The sequence below is a fragment of the Hipposideros armiger genome, unplaced genomic scaffold (assembly GCF_001890085.2).
Source record: "Hipposideros armiger isolate ML-2016 unplaced genomic scaffold, ASM189008v1 scaffold_121, whole genome shotgun sequence".
NCBI lineage: Eukaryota > Metazoa > Chordata > Mammalia > Chiroptera > Hipposideridae > Hipposideros > Hipposideros armiger.
Genome location: NW_017731471.1, coordinates 906,932 through 925,084, shown reverse-complemented (window position 1 = coordinate 925,084; position 18,153 = coordinate 906,932). Strand labels below are relative to the sequence as shown.

General features: G+C 37.6%; 1 protein-coding gene across 3 annotated transcripts in view; it reads right to left on the bottom strand.

Moving 5' to 3' along the window:
• ATP7A (ATPase copper transporting alpha) overlaps positions 1 to 18,153 on the bottom strand; it is a 137,243-nt gene that overhangs the window by 67,016 nt on the left and 52,074 nt on the right. For 2 of the 3 annotated variants that reach the window (XM_019648195.1, XM_019648197.1), the window contains exon 3: positions 3,048 to 3,188. The exons of the other annotated variant lie outside the window; for it this stretch is intronic. In XM_019648195.1, coding sequence (XP_019503740.1) covers positions 3,048 to 3,167 — 120 coding nt within the window. In that variant the 5' untranslated portion in view covers positions 3,168 to 3,188. The remainder of the gene's footprint in view (positions 1 to 3,047; positions 3,189 to 18,153) is intronic. 3 annotated transcript variants of the gene reach the window in all.

Genomic DNA, 18,153 nt, shown 5'->3' with positions numbered 1-18,153 from the left:
ATGGAAACAACCTAAATGTCTCAACGAGTGAATGGGTAAACAAACTGTAGTACATCCACATGATGAAATACTCCTCAACAATAAAAAGGAACTAACCAGTGACAATGCAACAATATGAGTGGGTCTCAAATGCATAATGCTAAGTGAAGGAAGCCAGACTCAAAAGGCTGTATACTATATGATTCCATTTATATGACAGTTTTTAAAACAGTAAAACTCACAGGGATAAAAATTAATCAGCGGTTATGAGAGGTTAAATGCATGAGGGAAGGATGACTTCAAAGTAGGTTTACCAGATTCACCAAATAAAAATACAGGACACCCAAATAAATTGAAATTTGAGATAAATAACAAATAGTCTTTATTTAAATATTAAGTATATCTCATGCAGTACAGTGATTCTCAAACTGTGGTCTTAGGACCAGCATCATTAGAGTTAACTGGGTACCTGTTAGAAATGCAGATTCTCAGGCCACACCCACACCTACTAAAATAGGAATGCTGGGGGTGGGCCCAGTAATTTATGTTTTAACAAGCCCTCCAGGTGATTCTCATGCTTTGGTTGGAGAACCACTGCTCACAATACCTGTCACTGGCAAAAAAACAAAACAAACAAACAAAAAACATAAGAAGCTAACATGAAGAGAAAGAGGCACATGAGCCTGTTCAATAAATCAATTTACCATCATCAAATATTAACTGAATAGCCAAAGGGTGTATAGTAGGTTCTCTGAGAAAGGACTATAGCAGTGATTTTCAACTAGGGACAATTTTGCCCCCAGGGGTATTTGATAAGGTCTGGAGACATTTTGGGTTGTCATAAGTGGGAGGAGAGGCTCCTGGCATCCAGTGGGTAGAGGTCAGGGATGCTTGGTAAACATCCTATGAAGCACAGAACAGCTCCCCACAACAAAGAATTATCCAGCCCAAAATGACAATAATGCTAAGGTTGCGAAGCCTGGACCATAGTATAAAGATTAATCAAAAGATTTTGGGGGGGGCCAGCCGAGTGGCGCGTTGGTTAAGAGCTGGCTTGGGATGCCAGAGGGCCCCGGTTCGGATCCCACATGAGAGCCAGTGACACTGCCCTCTACAGCTAAGATGGTGAACAACAGCTCAACCTGGAGCTGGGCTGCCTTGAGTCACCGGCGACGGCGTAGGCTGCAGTGGAGCTGCAGTGGGCTGACATAAGCTACCGTGTGTGGCTGGCAGCCAGCGTGAGTGGCCAGCAGCTGGTGTGAGCTGCCAAGAGCCGCTGTGAGTGGCCGTCCAGAGGCCGGTGACTGATCTGCCTCAGCTGGGAAGAGCACAATGATAATACCAACATGGGCCAGTGAAGCGACATCCTCCACAACTAGACTGAAGAACAAAACGACAGCAACTTGTCTGTTCCCCTTCCCCGATTCCCCAGCACTGTTCTTCCCGCCACAATTCCCCAATAAAATCTAAAAAAAAAAGATTTTTTTTACCCCAAAGGCTTTAAATCAAAGACATTTTATGAACATGGAAATAAAAAGATTAAAACGTAGTGACAAAATAATTCAAGGTTTCTCATACTAAAAATACTAGAGTTACTCTGAGGAGAATTTATAGACACTTAGTAATACATAGCTAAAACATCAATTTGGTGGTAGGAGGCACCTTTATTTATTTATTTATTTTTATTTTTTAAAGATTTTTATTGGGGAATTGGGGGATGGGTAGGAGGCACCTTTATAATGAAATACCAGGTTGTTTTTCTCAGAAGTTGTGTGAAAGAATAAATTGGAGATGACAAGTTTGAGAACCACATGCAAATTAAAATGCATCTGTAGACACTGTATGACCAGAAAACACACTGGCCCTAGAATCACAGAACTTGAGTTCTAGTCTTGCTTTGGTATTAGGTATTAAGCACAAGTCACTTCATTATTTGGGCTTTAGCTTGTTGATCTATAAAATGAGAAGGTTAGACTATTTAAGTCATATCTAAGACCCCTTGCAGCTTTAACATACTATGCTTATGTCAAAAATGAGCACAGGAAACATTCAAAATGTTTTTTTACAGGACATGAGGTGGAATAGCATCATTTTATTCCCTTTGGGGTAGTCTTCTGTTGACTTTAGTACTTTTGGTTCTTGTGTTTAGAAGGTGCTAAAGAAAACTATTCAGCTTTTTAAATTTATTTATAATAATTATATTAATAAGTCATGTTCATTACAGAGAAATTAGAATATACAGATAAGCCTTCGTTTTTCACTAACATTCTCAGACAATTTCCAGTAGGAAGGTGTTAAGATGGTCTAAGAAAAGTCAATTATATTTTTGAAATTAAAAATTGAAGGAAAATGGTACATCTGAAGCTGATATTGAATAATATTGTATGTCAACTATAATTTAATATATATATGTATATATATATATATATATATATATACATATATATATATAGCCACGGGATATGGAGTACAGCATAGGGAATAGAGTCAATAGAATTGTATTAGTTATATACGATGTCAGAGGGGCAATAGATTGGGGGAGGAGGGCTATCACTTTGTGAGGGGTGTAAATGTCTAACTATTACATTGTTTTGTACACGTGAAACTAATAATAAAAAAAATTGAAGGAAAAGTTTTAGAAAATTAGTTACAATTTATATGCATATACTTAAGACTACATTATTATTTAACATAACTTATGCTATAGGAAAATGAAACCTCATAACCCTCTCTCTGAGTACACACTTTTTAGTTCAGTATAAGAGTAACAAAAACCATATCAGCATCTATATACTTATGAAATATAAATCTACACATATACAACCATAATAATGTCAAGATCCCATCTTCAGATGTTTAAATTGGAAAAATATATAATTTCTTATTTTTTATAAAAATAGAAGTTAATGGGCCAAAGAAAACTCATTTAGCTTCAGGGTTAGATGTATGATAGTCTTTATTGCCAAATGTGTCAGTGTGCCTGCCTCTATCTCAGTGTTAGAAGTAATTTGCTAGAATAATTCCAGTCAACAGCATTTGACTTCACTAATTTCCAAAGAGTAACTTACTTTAATGTGATGTACACCATTCAGGTTTCCAATCTGCTGCTCAATGGTCCAAACACAGGAACTACATGTCATTCCCTCAACAGAGATGGTGACAGAATTCACACCCATACTTGGATCCATTTTGATTTCTTCTTTACATTCCTATTAGAAACAATGAACTCAATTTCAGCCATGGAAATAATCCTTCCTCCACTTTCCCCCCACCGCTTCGATTGAAAATATACTACTAATAAAATATAGTCAGTATTCTTTTCTCTCACCTCATTTTACTCCCATTTCAGGGCCTTTGCTTTAACTATTCCCTTGGTATGGGACTTTCTTTGTCCACATATCTGCTTAACTAACTTGCTTGTCTCTTTCAAGTCTTTACTCAAATCTCACCTTCTTAAGGAGTCTTACACTGACCACCATTTAAAATTGAAACCCACATCCCTTCCACATGCGCATATTCTGATTCCCCTTACCTCTGCTCTATTTTTTTATAGAACCTATCACCTTCTAATGTGCTCCATAATTTACTTATGTTTATTACTTATTATGTCTTCCTGTGATGGTTTTAAAATATGTTCACAAATTATTTGTTATTCTTTCCTTCACTAGGCGGAATTTAACTCCTTTCCCCTTGAGTGTGGCCTGGACTTGGTGACTTGCTTCCAACATATTGAATATGGTGGAAGCAACGAGATGTGACTTCCAAGACTAGGTGATAAAAGGCACTGCAGGAGGGGGAAAACATCACTGTGGTTTCTTCCTAGTCCTCTCTCTTCAGTCACAAGATCTGGGGGAAGTCACCTGCCATGTCATGAGGACACTCAAGCAACCTTTTGGAGAGGTGCATGTACTGAGAAACTGAGGCTTCCTGACAACAACAAGCAAAGACCTGAGGCCTCATGCCAACAGCCAGGTGAGTGAACCATCTTGGAAGCTGCCTTTAGAAAGATGCCTGCAACCCCAGACAACATATTGACTGCAACCTCATCAGATACCTTGAGCCAGAACCACCCAGCTAACCCACTACCAAATTCATGGCCCACCGAAACTGAGATAATAAATGTTTGTTCTTTTAAGCCACTAAATTTGGAGTAATTTGTTATACTGCAATAATTAAATAATATACTTCCCACTAAAATGGGAAATTCCACAAAGGCAGGAATCTGTTTTTTTCACTGATGTTAGTTTGAACTATATGAAATTGCCATTGTTGTGTATCAAAATAGTCAAACACAGTAAAACCTTGGATTGCGAGTAACGTGGTTTGCAAGTGTTCCGCAAGACGAGCAAACATTTCTAATAATTTAAAATAACGTGGTAAACAAGCAATGTCTTGCAATACCAGTAATTTGTTTCCAGAACAAATTATGCTCACAAACTAAGGTATTACTGTATTGGCAATTTCATACAGATCAACTTAATATATAAAAGGGAAACAGTGGTTTCCTCTGGTGAGGGGAACTGAATGAGTGGTTCGAGGACCAGAGTGGGAAAAAGAATTTTCACAGTATAACCTTTTATACCTTTTTTAAAAAAATTGAGATGTACCTGACATACAACATTGTGTAATTTAAGGTGTACCATGTGTTGGTTTGATACATTTTCATTGCAATATGACTTCCACCATCACTAACACCCCTATCACATCACTTAATTCTTTCTTTTTTGTGGTGAGAACAATTAAGATCTAGTCTCTTTTGTACCTTTTGAATTTTGTAACATGAGAATATATTGTCTATTCAAACAAACACAAACAGACACACACACACATATGCACACACAAAAGAACATGGACCTGAAATACTAGAAAATAATACGTGTTTGTAATTGATGCATTGTAAGATCGTTGGTCTTGTTTGGAATGCATAGAGAGAAAGAGATAACCTATATTTTGTTAAGAATACATGTTACGAATTTAAGGATAACTGGTAAAAGACTACAAAATATAGTATCCAAAACAGTAGAGAGAAAAAGAGAATAAACAACTAAGAACATATTTCTATAAACTCTTTTGTTTAGAGGCTAGTGTGAAATGATTATGTTAAAAGCAGTACCAGAATAAGGCTTAAGAGATTATTCAGGAAAAAAGAGAGACTTCCCAATGCGTATCTGAGCACCTCTGTTAGAGTACCATAGATTATTCATGTTTAGGTAAATTAACGGAAGTTAATTAGAATAATTTTAATTCTGTAAGAAAAATTATATTTGGAAAGATACATTAGCTCAATGTGAAGAACTTGCATTTATCTTGCAAAGACTGCAAATTATATAGAAAATACCAAGTTTTGTGTAAGAAGAGGAATACTGAGGTAAAAGAAAAAGTCACCCAAAGCAGTGATGAAAAAAAGAAAGAGGAGCAGAAAATAACCTATTATTATAAATTACAAGTCTTAGGTCCAGTAACATGTATCCAGTATTCATCAGGGGGTTTCTCTGCCCTTGGATAAAGATCCTGTTGTGTGACCATAATAAAAAATTAAGGACAACAAAATCTTTTTTAAAGACTCATTTTTCAAAATTAACAATGGTCAACTACAGAGCTCAAAAGTGGTTTTACAAATACCATGATTTACACTGACTCTATTTTCCTCCAAAAGTCATTTCTCAAAAAAATTGGTAACATCAGTTATCTCATAGAATGGACAGACAGTGGATGGATGGGGGTTGGGGAGAACTTTTGCCCTTTGAATTATGTGAACGTAAAACTAATTCAAAATAAATAAAATTTATAAAAAACTATGTAAACCAAAACAATTCTTTGCAATTAATTTATTCCAAATGGTATAAAAATTACGTCATCTTAGCTCTGCTAAGCTCAGAGAAACAAACAGAAACTGCTACTGAATCACACCCTCTGCTCCTAAAAGAAGGTGATTAGTGGACTTGTTTCACTTCTTCAACTGGTTTCTGTGGAACTTTGAACAATTACTTTCCAAATTTCTACCAATATAATTTTCAAATATCTAAAACAACAGAAGTTCTCAGGGATAATTTATTTTCAAATAATCATTGGTTTTCAGCATTTTTTTTTCATTATATATTCTTTTTTGAGATATAATTCACATACTACAAAATTTACCCTTTTAAGGTGTACAATTAAGTGTTTTTTTGTAATATTCACAAGGATGTGCAACCATAACGACTGTAATTGCAGAACATTTTGAATATTTTTTTCATGTGCTTATTGGCTATTTGCAGATATTTTTTGGAGAAATGTCTATGTAAGTCCTTTACTCATTTTTGAAAACAGCTTTTGAGTTTTTTTCTTGTTGAGTTGCAGGATTTCTTTATATATTCTGTATATTAACCTCTTATTAGATATATGATTTCCAAATATTTTCTCCCATCTGTGGGTTATCTTTCTATTCTCTTGATAGAGTCCTTTGATGCCCAAGTTTTTAATTTTGATGAAGTCCATTATATCTATTTTTTGATGCCTCTATTCACTTTTTAAATTGAGATATAATTGACATACAACATTGTATTAATTTTAGGTATACAACATGATGGTTTTATACATACATCAAGATGATTACCACCATAAGTTTAGTTAACAACCATCACCACATAGTTATAATTTATTTTCTTTTTCTTTTTTTAAAGATTTTTATTGGGGAATTGGGGAAAGGGGAACAGACAAGTTGCTGTCCTTTTGTTCTTCAGTCTAGTTGTGGAGGATGTTGCTTCACTGGCCCAAGTTGGCACCATCATTGCGCTCTTCCCGGGCAAGGCAGATCAGTTGCCGGTTTCTGGACGGCCACTCACTGCGGTTGCTGGCTGCTCACGCTGGCTGCTGGCTACACACGGTAGCCCATGGCAACACACTGCCACAGGGGCTGCAGCCTACACCATCGCCGGTGACTCACGGCAGCCCAGCTCCAGGTTGAGCTGTTGTTCAGCATCTTAGCTGTAGAGTGCAGTGTCACTGGCCCTCATATGTGGGATCCGAACCGGGGCCTTCCGGCGTCCCAAGCCAGTTCTTAACCAACGTGCCACTTGATTGGACCTGTATCCTCTTTTTTAAATACAAATTCCTCTTTGGTAGTTTAAGGGGCTGATATTTGGAATTATACCTCCTAATACCTATGTAAGATCCAGATGGGACAGGAAAGGCAGGTATTGTGAGCAAAAGATAGTTGGGCTGAAGGGAATTCAGGGGCCCAGGTGAAGAGTCCAAGGTGGGGTATATCATGACAGCATGAAGCATTAGGGGCTAGGCAGAAGTCACTAGGAAGCTGTAATGGCTACAAAAAAGGAAGTAGAATGGTGTCTAAACAAACAAATCCTATCAAAATTTTGTCTACAGCTGGTTCTGTGCCTAAAAAAGGAGACTCTACCTCTTTCTTCCTCCAGGACAGAACACTCAGACTTAGTACTACATAGCTCAGATGCATTATGGGTCAAATGGGGCTTCTGATGGCTGATCTAGGTGCATTACCAAAACTGACTAAATTGTTTTATGTAAAAATGTCAAGTTCAAACAGCAGAATTGGTAACAAACTTTTGGAATACAATACACTCAGCAGATAGATGAAGGCTAGTTTACTTGGTTAGTTAAAAATGTAAAATTGTAATACAGGTTTATTATAGGGTATGCCCCAGACCAAAGTACTGGAAAATTTCTCAGGCTTACTGAGGACCTAAGAGAAACCAGTAAAGCAGAAAGGCACTTTTAAAGTAACTGGATAATTCAACCTGGAAGTATGTATTGGGGAGGAAAGAGTTCCCGAGCATGTATGAAAATTACATTAATACAGCCACATTTCACACTACATCCTAATTTAAGCATGTTAAATCATCCATCAATAATATATATTTCCTTCTGCATTCAGAATTCACCTGTGCTTTTTTCTTCCAAACTCTACTTAAATTGGACTTCACATGCATAACCTCAGAGAAACATCTCCCTCATATTATTCTATTATATATATATACACACAACTTGAATTGATTTTGTAATATATGCTATGTCCATCTTTTGAATTTTAAATGTCTCAAAGATAGGTACAGTCAGGAACATTTTTTAACCTCTCATTGCATGTAGCAAAATGACTCAGAAAACAGAGTAAGCATAACAATTTCACCTGGTATGGGAAAAACTATAGGTTTCTGGGAGAGGACAAAGTCAAAGGAACAAATCTAGCATGCAGCTATTAATAATGAGGTGACTCTGAGACAACAACACTAAGGGAACTAATTTCTAGTTATTAAAGTATTTTGAGTCACTCCCTAAACACAGATGGTAATCACCATTGGTAGCAATATTTCCTAAGAGGGAGAATAGTATTATGACTAGATCATCATCTCTGGTTTGAAAACAGAAACTGCAGAAGTTGAGTACAAACATTTACATGTATGAAGAAGTCTGTCTGCTCAAAACCACTCCATAAAGTTGGTCACAGAAGTTCAAACATTTTTTTAAATCCCCTGAAAAGTAGTTTTCATAATTTAGCAAAGGTTTCTGGATTCTTAATAAATTATATGGCAAAATTTATTTTTTTTGATACAGTACTACCTGAATAATTTTTATCACTATGATGATCAAGAAAATGCAAATTAAAACCACAATAAATATGATTTATACTCGTAAGATAGACAAAAATTTCAAAACCTGACAATACCAACTATTGGTGAGGATGTGGAGCAACAAGGAGTCTTTTATTCAGTTAATGAGAGTGTAAATTAGTACAATCATCATGGAACCTGCTTGGCAATATCTGATAGAGTTGAAGACATGCATACACTAGAACTCAACATTTTTATTCCTGAGCATATTTATTACCCTAGGAAAGGTCTCACACATGTGTATAAGGAAACATGAACAAGAATGCTCATTACAACAGTGATCCTAATAGTTAAAACTTTGGAAATGCCTAAATGTCTATCAATCAGAACATTAAAAAAATAGGTGGTAGTATATATACACTGGAGCAAGATACAGTAGTTAAAAGGAACTAAAATAGTGATTCGTACTGGTAGAAAGGGAGATTTCATCACCAAAGGGATATTTGGCAATACCTGGGGACATTTTTGCTTATCACAACTGGGGAGGAGGAGGAAGTGCTACTGGCATCTAGTGGTTAAAAGTCAGGGATACCTACCACTAAACATCCTATAATGGACAAGAAAGCTCCTCACAACAAATAATTATTGGCCCCAAAGGTCAATAGAAGAGAGTTTTAGAAACTGAACTAGAGCTACAAGCAGCAACATGGATACATTTCATAAACATAGTTGAGAAAATAAAAAAGTTTCAGAAGGATACAAATATCTAAAAAATACCGTAATTTTCTGTATGCATACATATATAGTAATAGTAGTCGTCAAAATATAAAAACATAGGGCCAGCCGAGTGGCTCAGTTGGTTAAGAGCTCGCTCAACAGTGTGAGCTCTGAGCAACAGGTGGCCGGTTTGATGCCTGAGCTGAGCTGCTGCTGGGATGCAATTGGAGCACAAAAGGGAACTTCAACTACATATGTAATATTTACCTTCTTAAGCTGGGTAGTGGATACACACGTATGTTATAGGGTTTCCTATACTTTTTATAGGCCTAAATTATTTCACTGTAAAAATTTTAAAAGGAAAATAAATGAATAAACCTGAAGGACATTATGCTAAGTGAAATAGTCCAGACACAAAAAGACAAAAACTGCATGATCTCACTTATATGTGGAATCTAAAAATGTTGAACTCTTAGGAAGGGAGACTAGAATGGTGGTTACCAGGGGTTGAGTGGTAGGGAAATGGGGAGATGTTGGTTAAAGGGTACAAAGTTTCAGTTATGCACGATGAACAAACTCTGGAGATCTAATGTATGGCATTCTTGACTATAACCAATAATACTGTATTATAGACTTGAAATTTGCAAAGAGAGATCTTAATAATTCTCAACCAAAAAAAAAAGTAACTGTGAGGTGATTGATATGTTAATTAGCTTAAATGTGGTAATCATTTCACAATGTAGACATATATCAAAACGTAACATTGTATGCCTTAAATATATACAATTTGTCAATTATACCTCAGTAAAGGTGTAAGAAAAAGATTTTTAGAAACCAGCCCATTATAGGGAGAAATAAAGAAAAAAATACAAGAAACGTGCGTGCAGAAATTAAGATAAAAGTTACCAAAACTGAAATAATTTAAAAAGTGAGACCAATGATAAACTCCAATATATAAACAGTCAAAACTAACCAGTCTATTTTACCAGGGCTATAAAAACAAAACAAAACAAAAAAACTGCAAACCTGTTTATTAAGCAAATTGATGATTTCAAGCAATACAAACAACATTGAACTAGTTTTGCATTCAAGGTATCTATCTACATAATATTTTCAAATCAATTTAATTTTTCCCACCTGTTTGCTTTTATTTAAAACCACTACCACCTCTATATTGAAAACAAAAGGGGAAAGCATTAGTTTCTCTATTATTTTATATGATGCATCTCTTTCATTTAAATTGCATTTTAAAATGAAAATTGATCTTATTCTATAATCTGTTTTCAAAATACTGTACTGAGTGGCTAATCTCTTTCATCAGACAATTGTCATTATATAAACAGAAGACGAACACTCCAGATAAAACAGCTGGAGTACACAAGTGTATGTTTTAAAACATAATTGTTCTTGGGCCGGCTGACAGGCACGTTGGTTGAGAGTTGGCTTGGTGGCCGGCCGAGTGGCGCGATGGTTAAGAACTGGCTTGGGACGCCAGAGGGCCCCGGTTTGGATCCCACATATGCGGGCCAGTGGCATAGGCTGCAGCCCCTGTGGCAGTGGGTTGCCATGGGCTACCGTATGTGGCCAGCAGCCAGCGTGAGCAGCCGTCCAGAGGCTGGCGACTGATAAAAAAAAAAAGAGTTGGCTTGGGATGCCAGCTCTGAGCAGCTGGGCCCCGGTTCCGATCCCACATTAGGGCCAGTGATGCTGCGCCCTCTACAGCTAAGATGGTGAACAACAGCTCGACCTGGAGCTGGGTTGCCATGAGTCGCCCACGACAGTGTAGGCTGCAGTGGGGCTGGCCAGCAGCTGGCGTGCACTTTCGTGAGCCACAGTGAGTGGCCGTCCAATGGCTGGCGAGCGACTGCCTCAGCCGGGAAGAGTGCAATGATCACAATACCAACATGGGCCAGTGAAGCCATGTCCTCCACAACTAGACTGAAGAACAAAAGGGCAGCAACTTGTTTGTTCCCCTACCCCGATTCCCCAACGCTGCCCCCCCAATTCCCCAATTAAAAAAAAACACAACATAACTTCTTTTCATTTGATCATTCCCAAAAGATTAGGCGCCAATACTTAAGATGTATTAGTAATATCAAAAAGAATAGAACATTAAAATTAAGAAAAAAAATTAAGAAAAGGTAATATGTTTTGCTGGCTTTTTGTGAGTTCTGGGCTAATTACCACCTTTCTAAAAAAGAGTTGTCCTTGTGATAACAATACAGATATTTCAGATTCCTATAACATTGCATAGTTGACAAAACTTTCATATACATGAATTTCATGACAACCCTGCAATGTAAATAGGGTAGTATCCTCCTTTTAAAATTAAGGAAGCTAACATTCAGACTTACCAACGCTCATACAGCCAATACAGTCTAGAGTCCAGAGCTAACAATAGCCTCAAAGGGATTAGCTTAATAAGGTAATGTTTGCAAAAGGCATAAAATAAAACCAGCGAAAGGTGGTGGTAGGGTAGGGAAAATGCTTGAAAACTATTAGTACCCTGCAATAAACACAGGGGCAAGTTCCTCAGAAACTGAGAACTAGTCCACAAGTTACTAGGTTCCTTTCCACCAGGAGCTGAACACCTGCTGCCATGTCAATAACAGACTAGAGAAAAAAAAACATGATTTTTAGTATGGATGAAACTTTTTTTTGCCTCAGACAAGGTCGTTCTTATCTCTGGAAAGTAGAGGAAAGTAGGTTTCAACTATTTGGCATTAAAACATGTCAGCTACTTTTCATATTATGGATTAAATATGGTTTTGGTAGAGTTGTCTTAGATTCTAAGAAGACTGTTTAGAAGCTGGAATGTTTTTTTTCCCCCATCAAAACAATCATCTGAGGGCCGGCCGAGTGGCGCGATGGTTAAGAACTCGCTTGGGATGCCAGAGGGCCCCGGTTCGGATCCCACATATGAGGGCCAGTGACACTGCCCTCCACAGCTAAGATGCTGAACAACAGCTCAACCTGGAGCTGGGCTGCCGTGAGTCGCTGGCGACGGCGTAGGCTGCAGTCCCTGTGGCAGTGGGTTGCCATGGGCTACCATATGTAGCCAGCATCCAGCATCCAGCGTGAGCAGCCAGCAGCCGCAGTGAGCGGCCGTCCAGAAGCCGGCGACTGATCTGCCTCGCCAGGGAAGAGCGCAATGATGGTGCCAACTTGGGCCAGTGAAGCAGCGTCCTCCACAACTAGATTGAAGAACAAAAACGACAGCAACTTGTCTGTTCCCCTTCCCCCAATTCCCCATCACTGTTCCCATCCCCCCAATTACCCAATAAAAATCTTTTTAAAAAAAACAAACAAAAAAACACAATCATCTGATTCAAACTTGTCAGATACTTGTACAATCTGTAGGTAAATCATGGACTGCTTATAAAGCTATAGCTTTCTTCATAAAAAAATTCCATCTTATGGTCACATGTCTTGCTAGGGATACCACTTCATGGATGGTGTACAGGCTTGACCACTGCACTGTACACCTGAAGCTGAAGCTGAATAATATTGTATGTCAACTATAATTTTATATTTTTATATATATATATGTATATACACATATATATATAGTCACAGGATGTGGAGTATAATGTGGGGAGTGGAGTCAATGCAATTGTAATAGATATGTATGACGTCAGGGGGGCAGTGGATTGGGGGTGGGGGGTTGTCACTCTGTGAGGGGTGAAAAGTATAACTATAGTATTGTTCTGTACACCTGAAACTAATAAAAACAAAACAAAAAAAAGAAAAATCCATCTTACAATTTTACTTCTAAGACAAAATAGTGCCCCAAACCACTGATAAAAAGAAACATTAAATACCCTTGAAAACTAAAAACAACTATCAGTATTTAACCATTATATAAAGTTCAAAAAGCACTTATTTTATATTTTCTATAACTGATTAAGAACAAGTAAACTATAAAATACACGATAAAAGTTTGGTGAGGCTAAAAATAACTCAGTTTGACTAAAATTTTCAAGTCTGTCATGAATTTTATTTTAAAACTTACTAAAAGGGTATTAATGCTAATTACTCTATCATACATTAAAATGTCTTTAAAAGTGTTAAGTATTAAGAAGTCTTGTACTGATGTCAGAATACACAGATCCTTACAACAGAATAGAAAGTCCCAGAAACATACCTATATGTGTATACATAAGAATTTAGTATGTAATATGGGCACCATTTCCAATCCACGGCAAAGTCAATAAGTGGTGTTGGCATAATGTGCTAACTACTTGAGGTGAACATTTTTAGATCCCATTTTCACCAAAATTAATTCCAACTGAATTAAAGACTGAAATGTAAACAGAAAATAGAAAATGCCTCAAAGACATTAAAGTGAATATTAATAACAGCAACAACAAAACTTAGGGTGGGGAAGGACCTTCTAAGCATAGGCCAAAAGCAGAAACCATAAAGGAAAATATTTTAAAATTTAATTATATAAAAATTTAAAATTTCATGTAGCAAAATACAACATGTAAACAAACTACAAAAACATATACGCATTAAGTTTCTTTTGGTATTGATGAAATGTTCTGGAATTAGATAGTTGTAAAGGTTGCACAAATCTGTGAATATACTAAAAACCAGTAGATTATATATTTCAATAGGGTGAATCTTATGATATGTGAATTATATCTCAAAAACCCATATAGTGGGGCTGGCCAAGTGGCTCAGTTGGTTAAGAGTTAGCTTATGAGCGCAAGCTCTGAGCAACAGGGCCACTGGTTCAATTCCCCCATGGGCCAGTGATGCTGCCCCCGAGCTGAGCTGCCACTGAGTGGCCAACAGGTGGCAGGATGGCTCAGCTGGTGAGAGCACGGGCTCCTAACAACAAGACTGCCTGTTCCATGGTGGGTTATGCCTGCCTGCAACTAAGACTGAACTCGGCACCTTGAGCTGAGCTGCCACCCAGATGACTCAGTGGATAGAGCATGCACTCTTAACAACAAGGCTGCCAGTTCAACTCCCGCATGGGATGGTGGCTATGCCCACCTGCAACTAAGATTGTAACACAGCACCTTGAGCTTAGAGGCCATGTACTGCTGACGGGCAGCCAGATGGCGACTGGTGCCCTACACAACTAAGACTGAAGAACAACAACTTGGCTGGTCTCACTCCCCAATTCCCTAACACTGTTCCCCTCCCCCAATTCCCTAATTTAAAAAAAATAAAAAGAGTAAAATTAAAAAAAAAACACATATAGTAATATACAGGGGGTACCAAAAAAATGTATATATACACATGCCTTGTATTCATCTTTTGTTATCAGCATATATTGATTATTACAATTTTAATAGTTTTTTCCTTTCTTAAAATGTCTATACATTTTTTGCCACCCTCTGTATATGTCAAGAAGTTGACAAAATAAGAAATTAAAAATACCAGTAAACACATAAAAATTTACATTTAAAATTATAAATTAAAACAACTAAGATAAAACACTTTCCCCCTGCTACATTAATAAAATGTGTCTATTACCATGTAGCTTAAAACAGAACAAAATAAGAAACAACCTAAATTTCTACAGTAGGGCATTAGTTAAATAAACTTTAGTATGTCCAGACTATTACAGATAGTTGTCATATTTTGGCTACCCAGCATCGAAACACACATTCTAGGTTAAGGAAACCCCCTCCTATGAGTGTCTTGGTAATAGGCAGTATGACCCTGAAGCCAAAGTGGGAGTGGGGAATATTACCTTACCCTTCATCCTTGAAGCTGAGATGCTATGTGATTCTATACCCAGCTGGGCAGATGTTCTGCCAAGCCCGGGTTTTGAATCCTGAGGAAGTAACACAAATACACAGTGATAGTTACAGAGAATTCACGGCAGTTGCAGCAGCAGAGTTAAGATGCCAAAAGTGGTGGTGGCAAAAGTCCTGAGAAAGCCAGTGCCACTAGAGAGGTCCTCACCAGACTGTTCCTATGGTGTGACTTTGGCCGGTTCTAGCTACACTGGGTTCCTGCCCATTTTCCAAGCCTGGCTCACCATCTTCCCTGTTGACTCTACAAGCAATCTTAAAAGCCTACCAATAAAATCCTTGTCTGGTTATGAGTCAGAACTGTTTTATATTGTTTGCAAGCAAGAACTCAGACTAATACATGGATAATAAATACCATGTGGCCATTAAAAACAATGATGTAAACCTTCATTTACAGACAGAAAAAATGTTCAGAATGCATTAAGAAAAAGCAAATTTTTACTCTTCAAAAAGTTATCTTAACCAACCTCCAATGGATTAACTGATGGTTTCTAATTCTATCACTCCAATATTCAGATGCCCACAGCAGGTTTACATGTACTCCTTGGCCTACCAGGAGTATGTTGGCATACTTAGTTCAGCTGTGTTTCCTCCCACACCTGTTTATGCCCTACAAACTTCCTATAATCATGTGATTTAATTAAATATTATGTAAACTGATGAAACATGAGTATAAAAGAGAGTTATGCTTTCTAAGAAAACAAAGGTCAATGTTTTAGAAACAATACAGGTAAGTGGTAACCTGCTGAAATAGCTGTACATGAAACAGCTTTAAGAGATTGGGGTGAAATCATTAAAATCTAAAAGAATTCTGCTCTCTAGTTACATGAAACCAGACTAAAAACTGAAAATCTGGAATGAAGCACTAGAAAAACTAATTCCAGAGGACCCATATGCAAAGCAAGAACCCTGGCATTGCACATAAATATTGGAAAATGAAAAAAAAATATGTTCTCAGTTTTTTTTAAAAAAATGAATAAGCTATATATGCATAGATTTGTGGTTCCTTACTTCAATTAGCCATCCACTAGATGGTTAGGAAGGTTTCCACCATGTTTCCATCTTCCGTGAGGGAGGATTCTGGAATATATCGTAGAACAAAGAGGAAAAAATACCTGATTCCATTTTGTTTTAAAAGGGCCCTAGTAATTTACATTTTCAGCCTTCACTAAAACCTGTTATAAGCCAACTTTTATAAAACAGTTAAATAATAAGGTAGGATTAAGAATGTGCATCCCCAATGAGCACCAAAACAGTTCTCACTAGGTAAGGTTTCTGGCTTGCCTAGACCATAACCTGGGGGTTTCTGTACTCCCTGGTTTGTCATGAACCTCTGGGTCTGAGAGGGAAAACTGGGTCAGCATTGTAGGTTGAAGAAAGAATCAACTAGAGGACATTTATCTAACATGGTTCCTTCAGGGACACATAGGATCTGCCCCCAGACTAACAATCTCAGTATTGATGCCCCACTGCTCAGAATTCACTCCCTAATCAGCTGAGGATGACAGCAGACACAAGGCAGCAAATGGTACTCCTGTTTCCATATGGGAACAAAATCAGAAGCTGAAGGGGGACAACCATGGGAGAGAGGTGGGAGAAAAGTTACACTGATAGAGCACCTGCTATGTGTCTGGCACTATATTAGGTACTTAGGGGAGGAAAAGTACCTGCATCCCTAACAAGGACATCATTGAAATCCAAATTTTGAAGAATCTGTCCATCATTGAATTTCCCATGTTTGTTCTATGAAGACATGAAATGCAATGGCCTATTATAATGCCTGTGCCCAGTATGTTACGCTGCCATTTTTTAATTTTTTTTAATTTTTTACTTGTTTTAGGTGTACAAAACAATGTAATAGACATTTATACCCTTCACAAAGTGATAACCCCCTTTCCCCAATCTACTACCCCTCTGACATCGTATATAGCTGTTACAATTCTATTGACTCTATCCCCTGTGCTGTACTTCACATTCTGTGAGTGAATACATATATAATTATAGTTGATATTCAGTATTATTCTGCTTCAGCTTCAGGTATACACTACACTGGTCAGGTATCTACACCGTCCATGAGGTGGTCACCCTAATAAGACCAATGTCCATCGGATACCGTATTTATCCGATACGTAAAGATTTATGTGAAATCTTTACAACATTATTAAATTCCCCAAACTGTCTTTCCTATCCCCGTGGCAATCTTGTGGTTACCAATTTGTGCTTTCTAATCCCCTCACCTTCTCCCTCATCCCCACCCGCTCCCATCTAGCAAACCTCAGTTTTTCTCTATATCTGTTTCTGATTAGTTTGCTCATTTATTCTGTTCTTTAGATTCCACATATAAGTGAGATCACATGGTATTTGTCTTTCTCCATCTGACTTTCACTTAGCATAATGTTCTCTAGGTCCACCCATATCACTGCAAATGTAAGATTTCATTCTCCTTTACGGCCAAGTAACATTACATTGTATAAATGTACCACAGTTTCTTAATCCAGTTGTCTACCGATGGGCATTTTGGTTGTTTCCATGTCTTGGCTATTGTGAATAGTGCTGCAATAAACATAGGGGTGCATATATTTTTTCAAATTAGCATTTTGGATTTATCTGGATAGATAACTAAGAGGGAAATTGCTGGGTCATAAGGTAGTTTCATTTCAAGTTTTTTGAGATACCTCTATACTGATTTCCATAGTGGCTGCACCAATGTGCAATACCACCAACAGTACACGAGGGTTCCCTTTTCTCCACATCCTCGGCAGCACTTGCTGTTTGTTGATTGATTGATGATAGCCATTCTGACCAGAGTGAGATGGTATCTCATTGTGGCTTTTATTTGCATTTCTCTAATGATTAGTGAGGTTAAACATTTTTTCATGCCTGTTGGCCATCTATATGTCATCTTTAGAAAAGTGTCTCTTCATGTCCTCTGCCCATTTTTTTAAAACGATTTTTATTGGGGAACTGGGGGGATGGGAACAGCGCTGGGGAATTGGGGGAAGGGGAACAGACAAGTTGCTATCGTTTTGTTCTTCAGTCTAGTTGTGGAGGATGTTGCTTCACTGGCCCAAGTTGGCACCATCATTGCGCTCTTCCCGGGTGAGGCAGATCAGTCACCG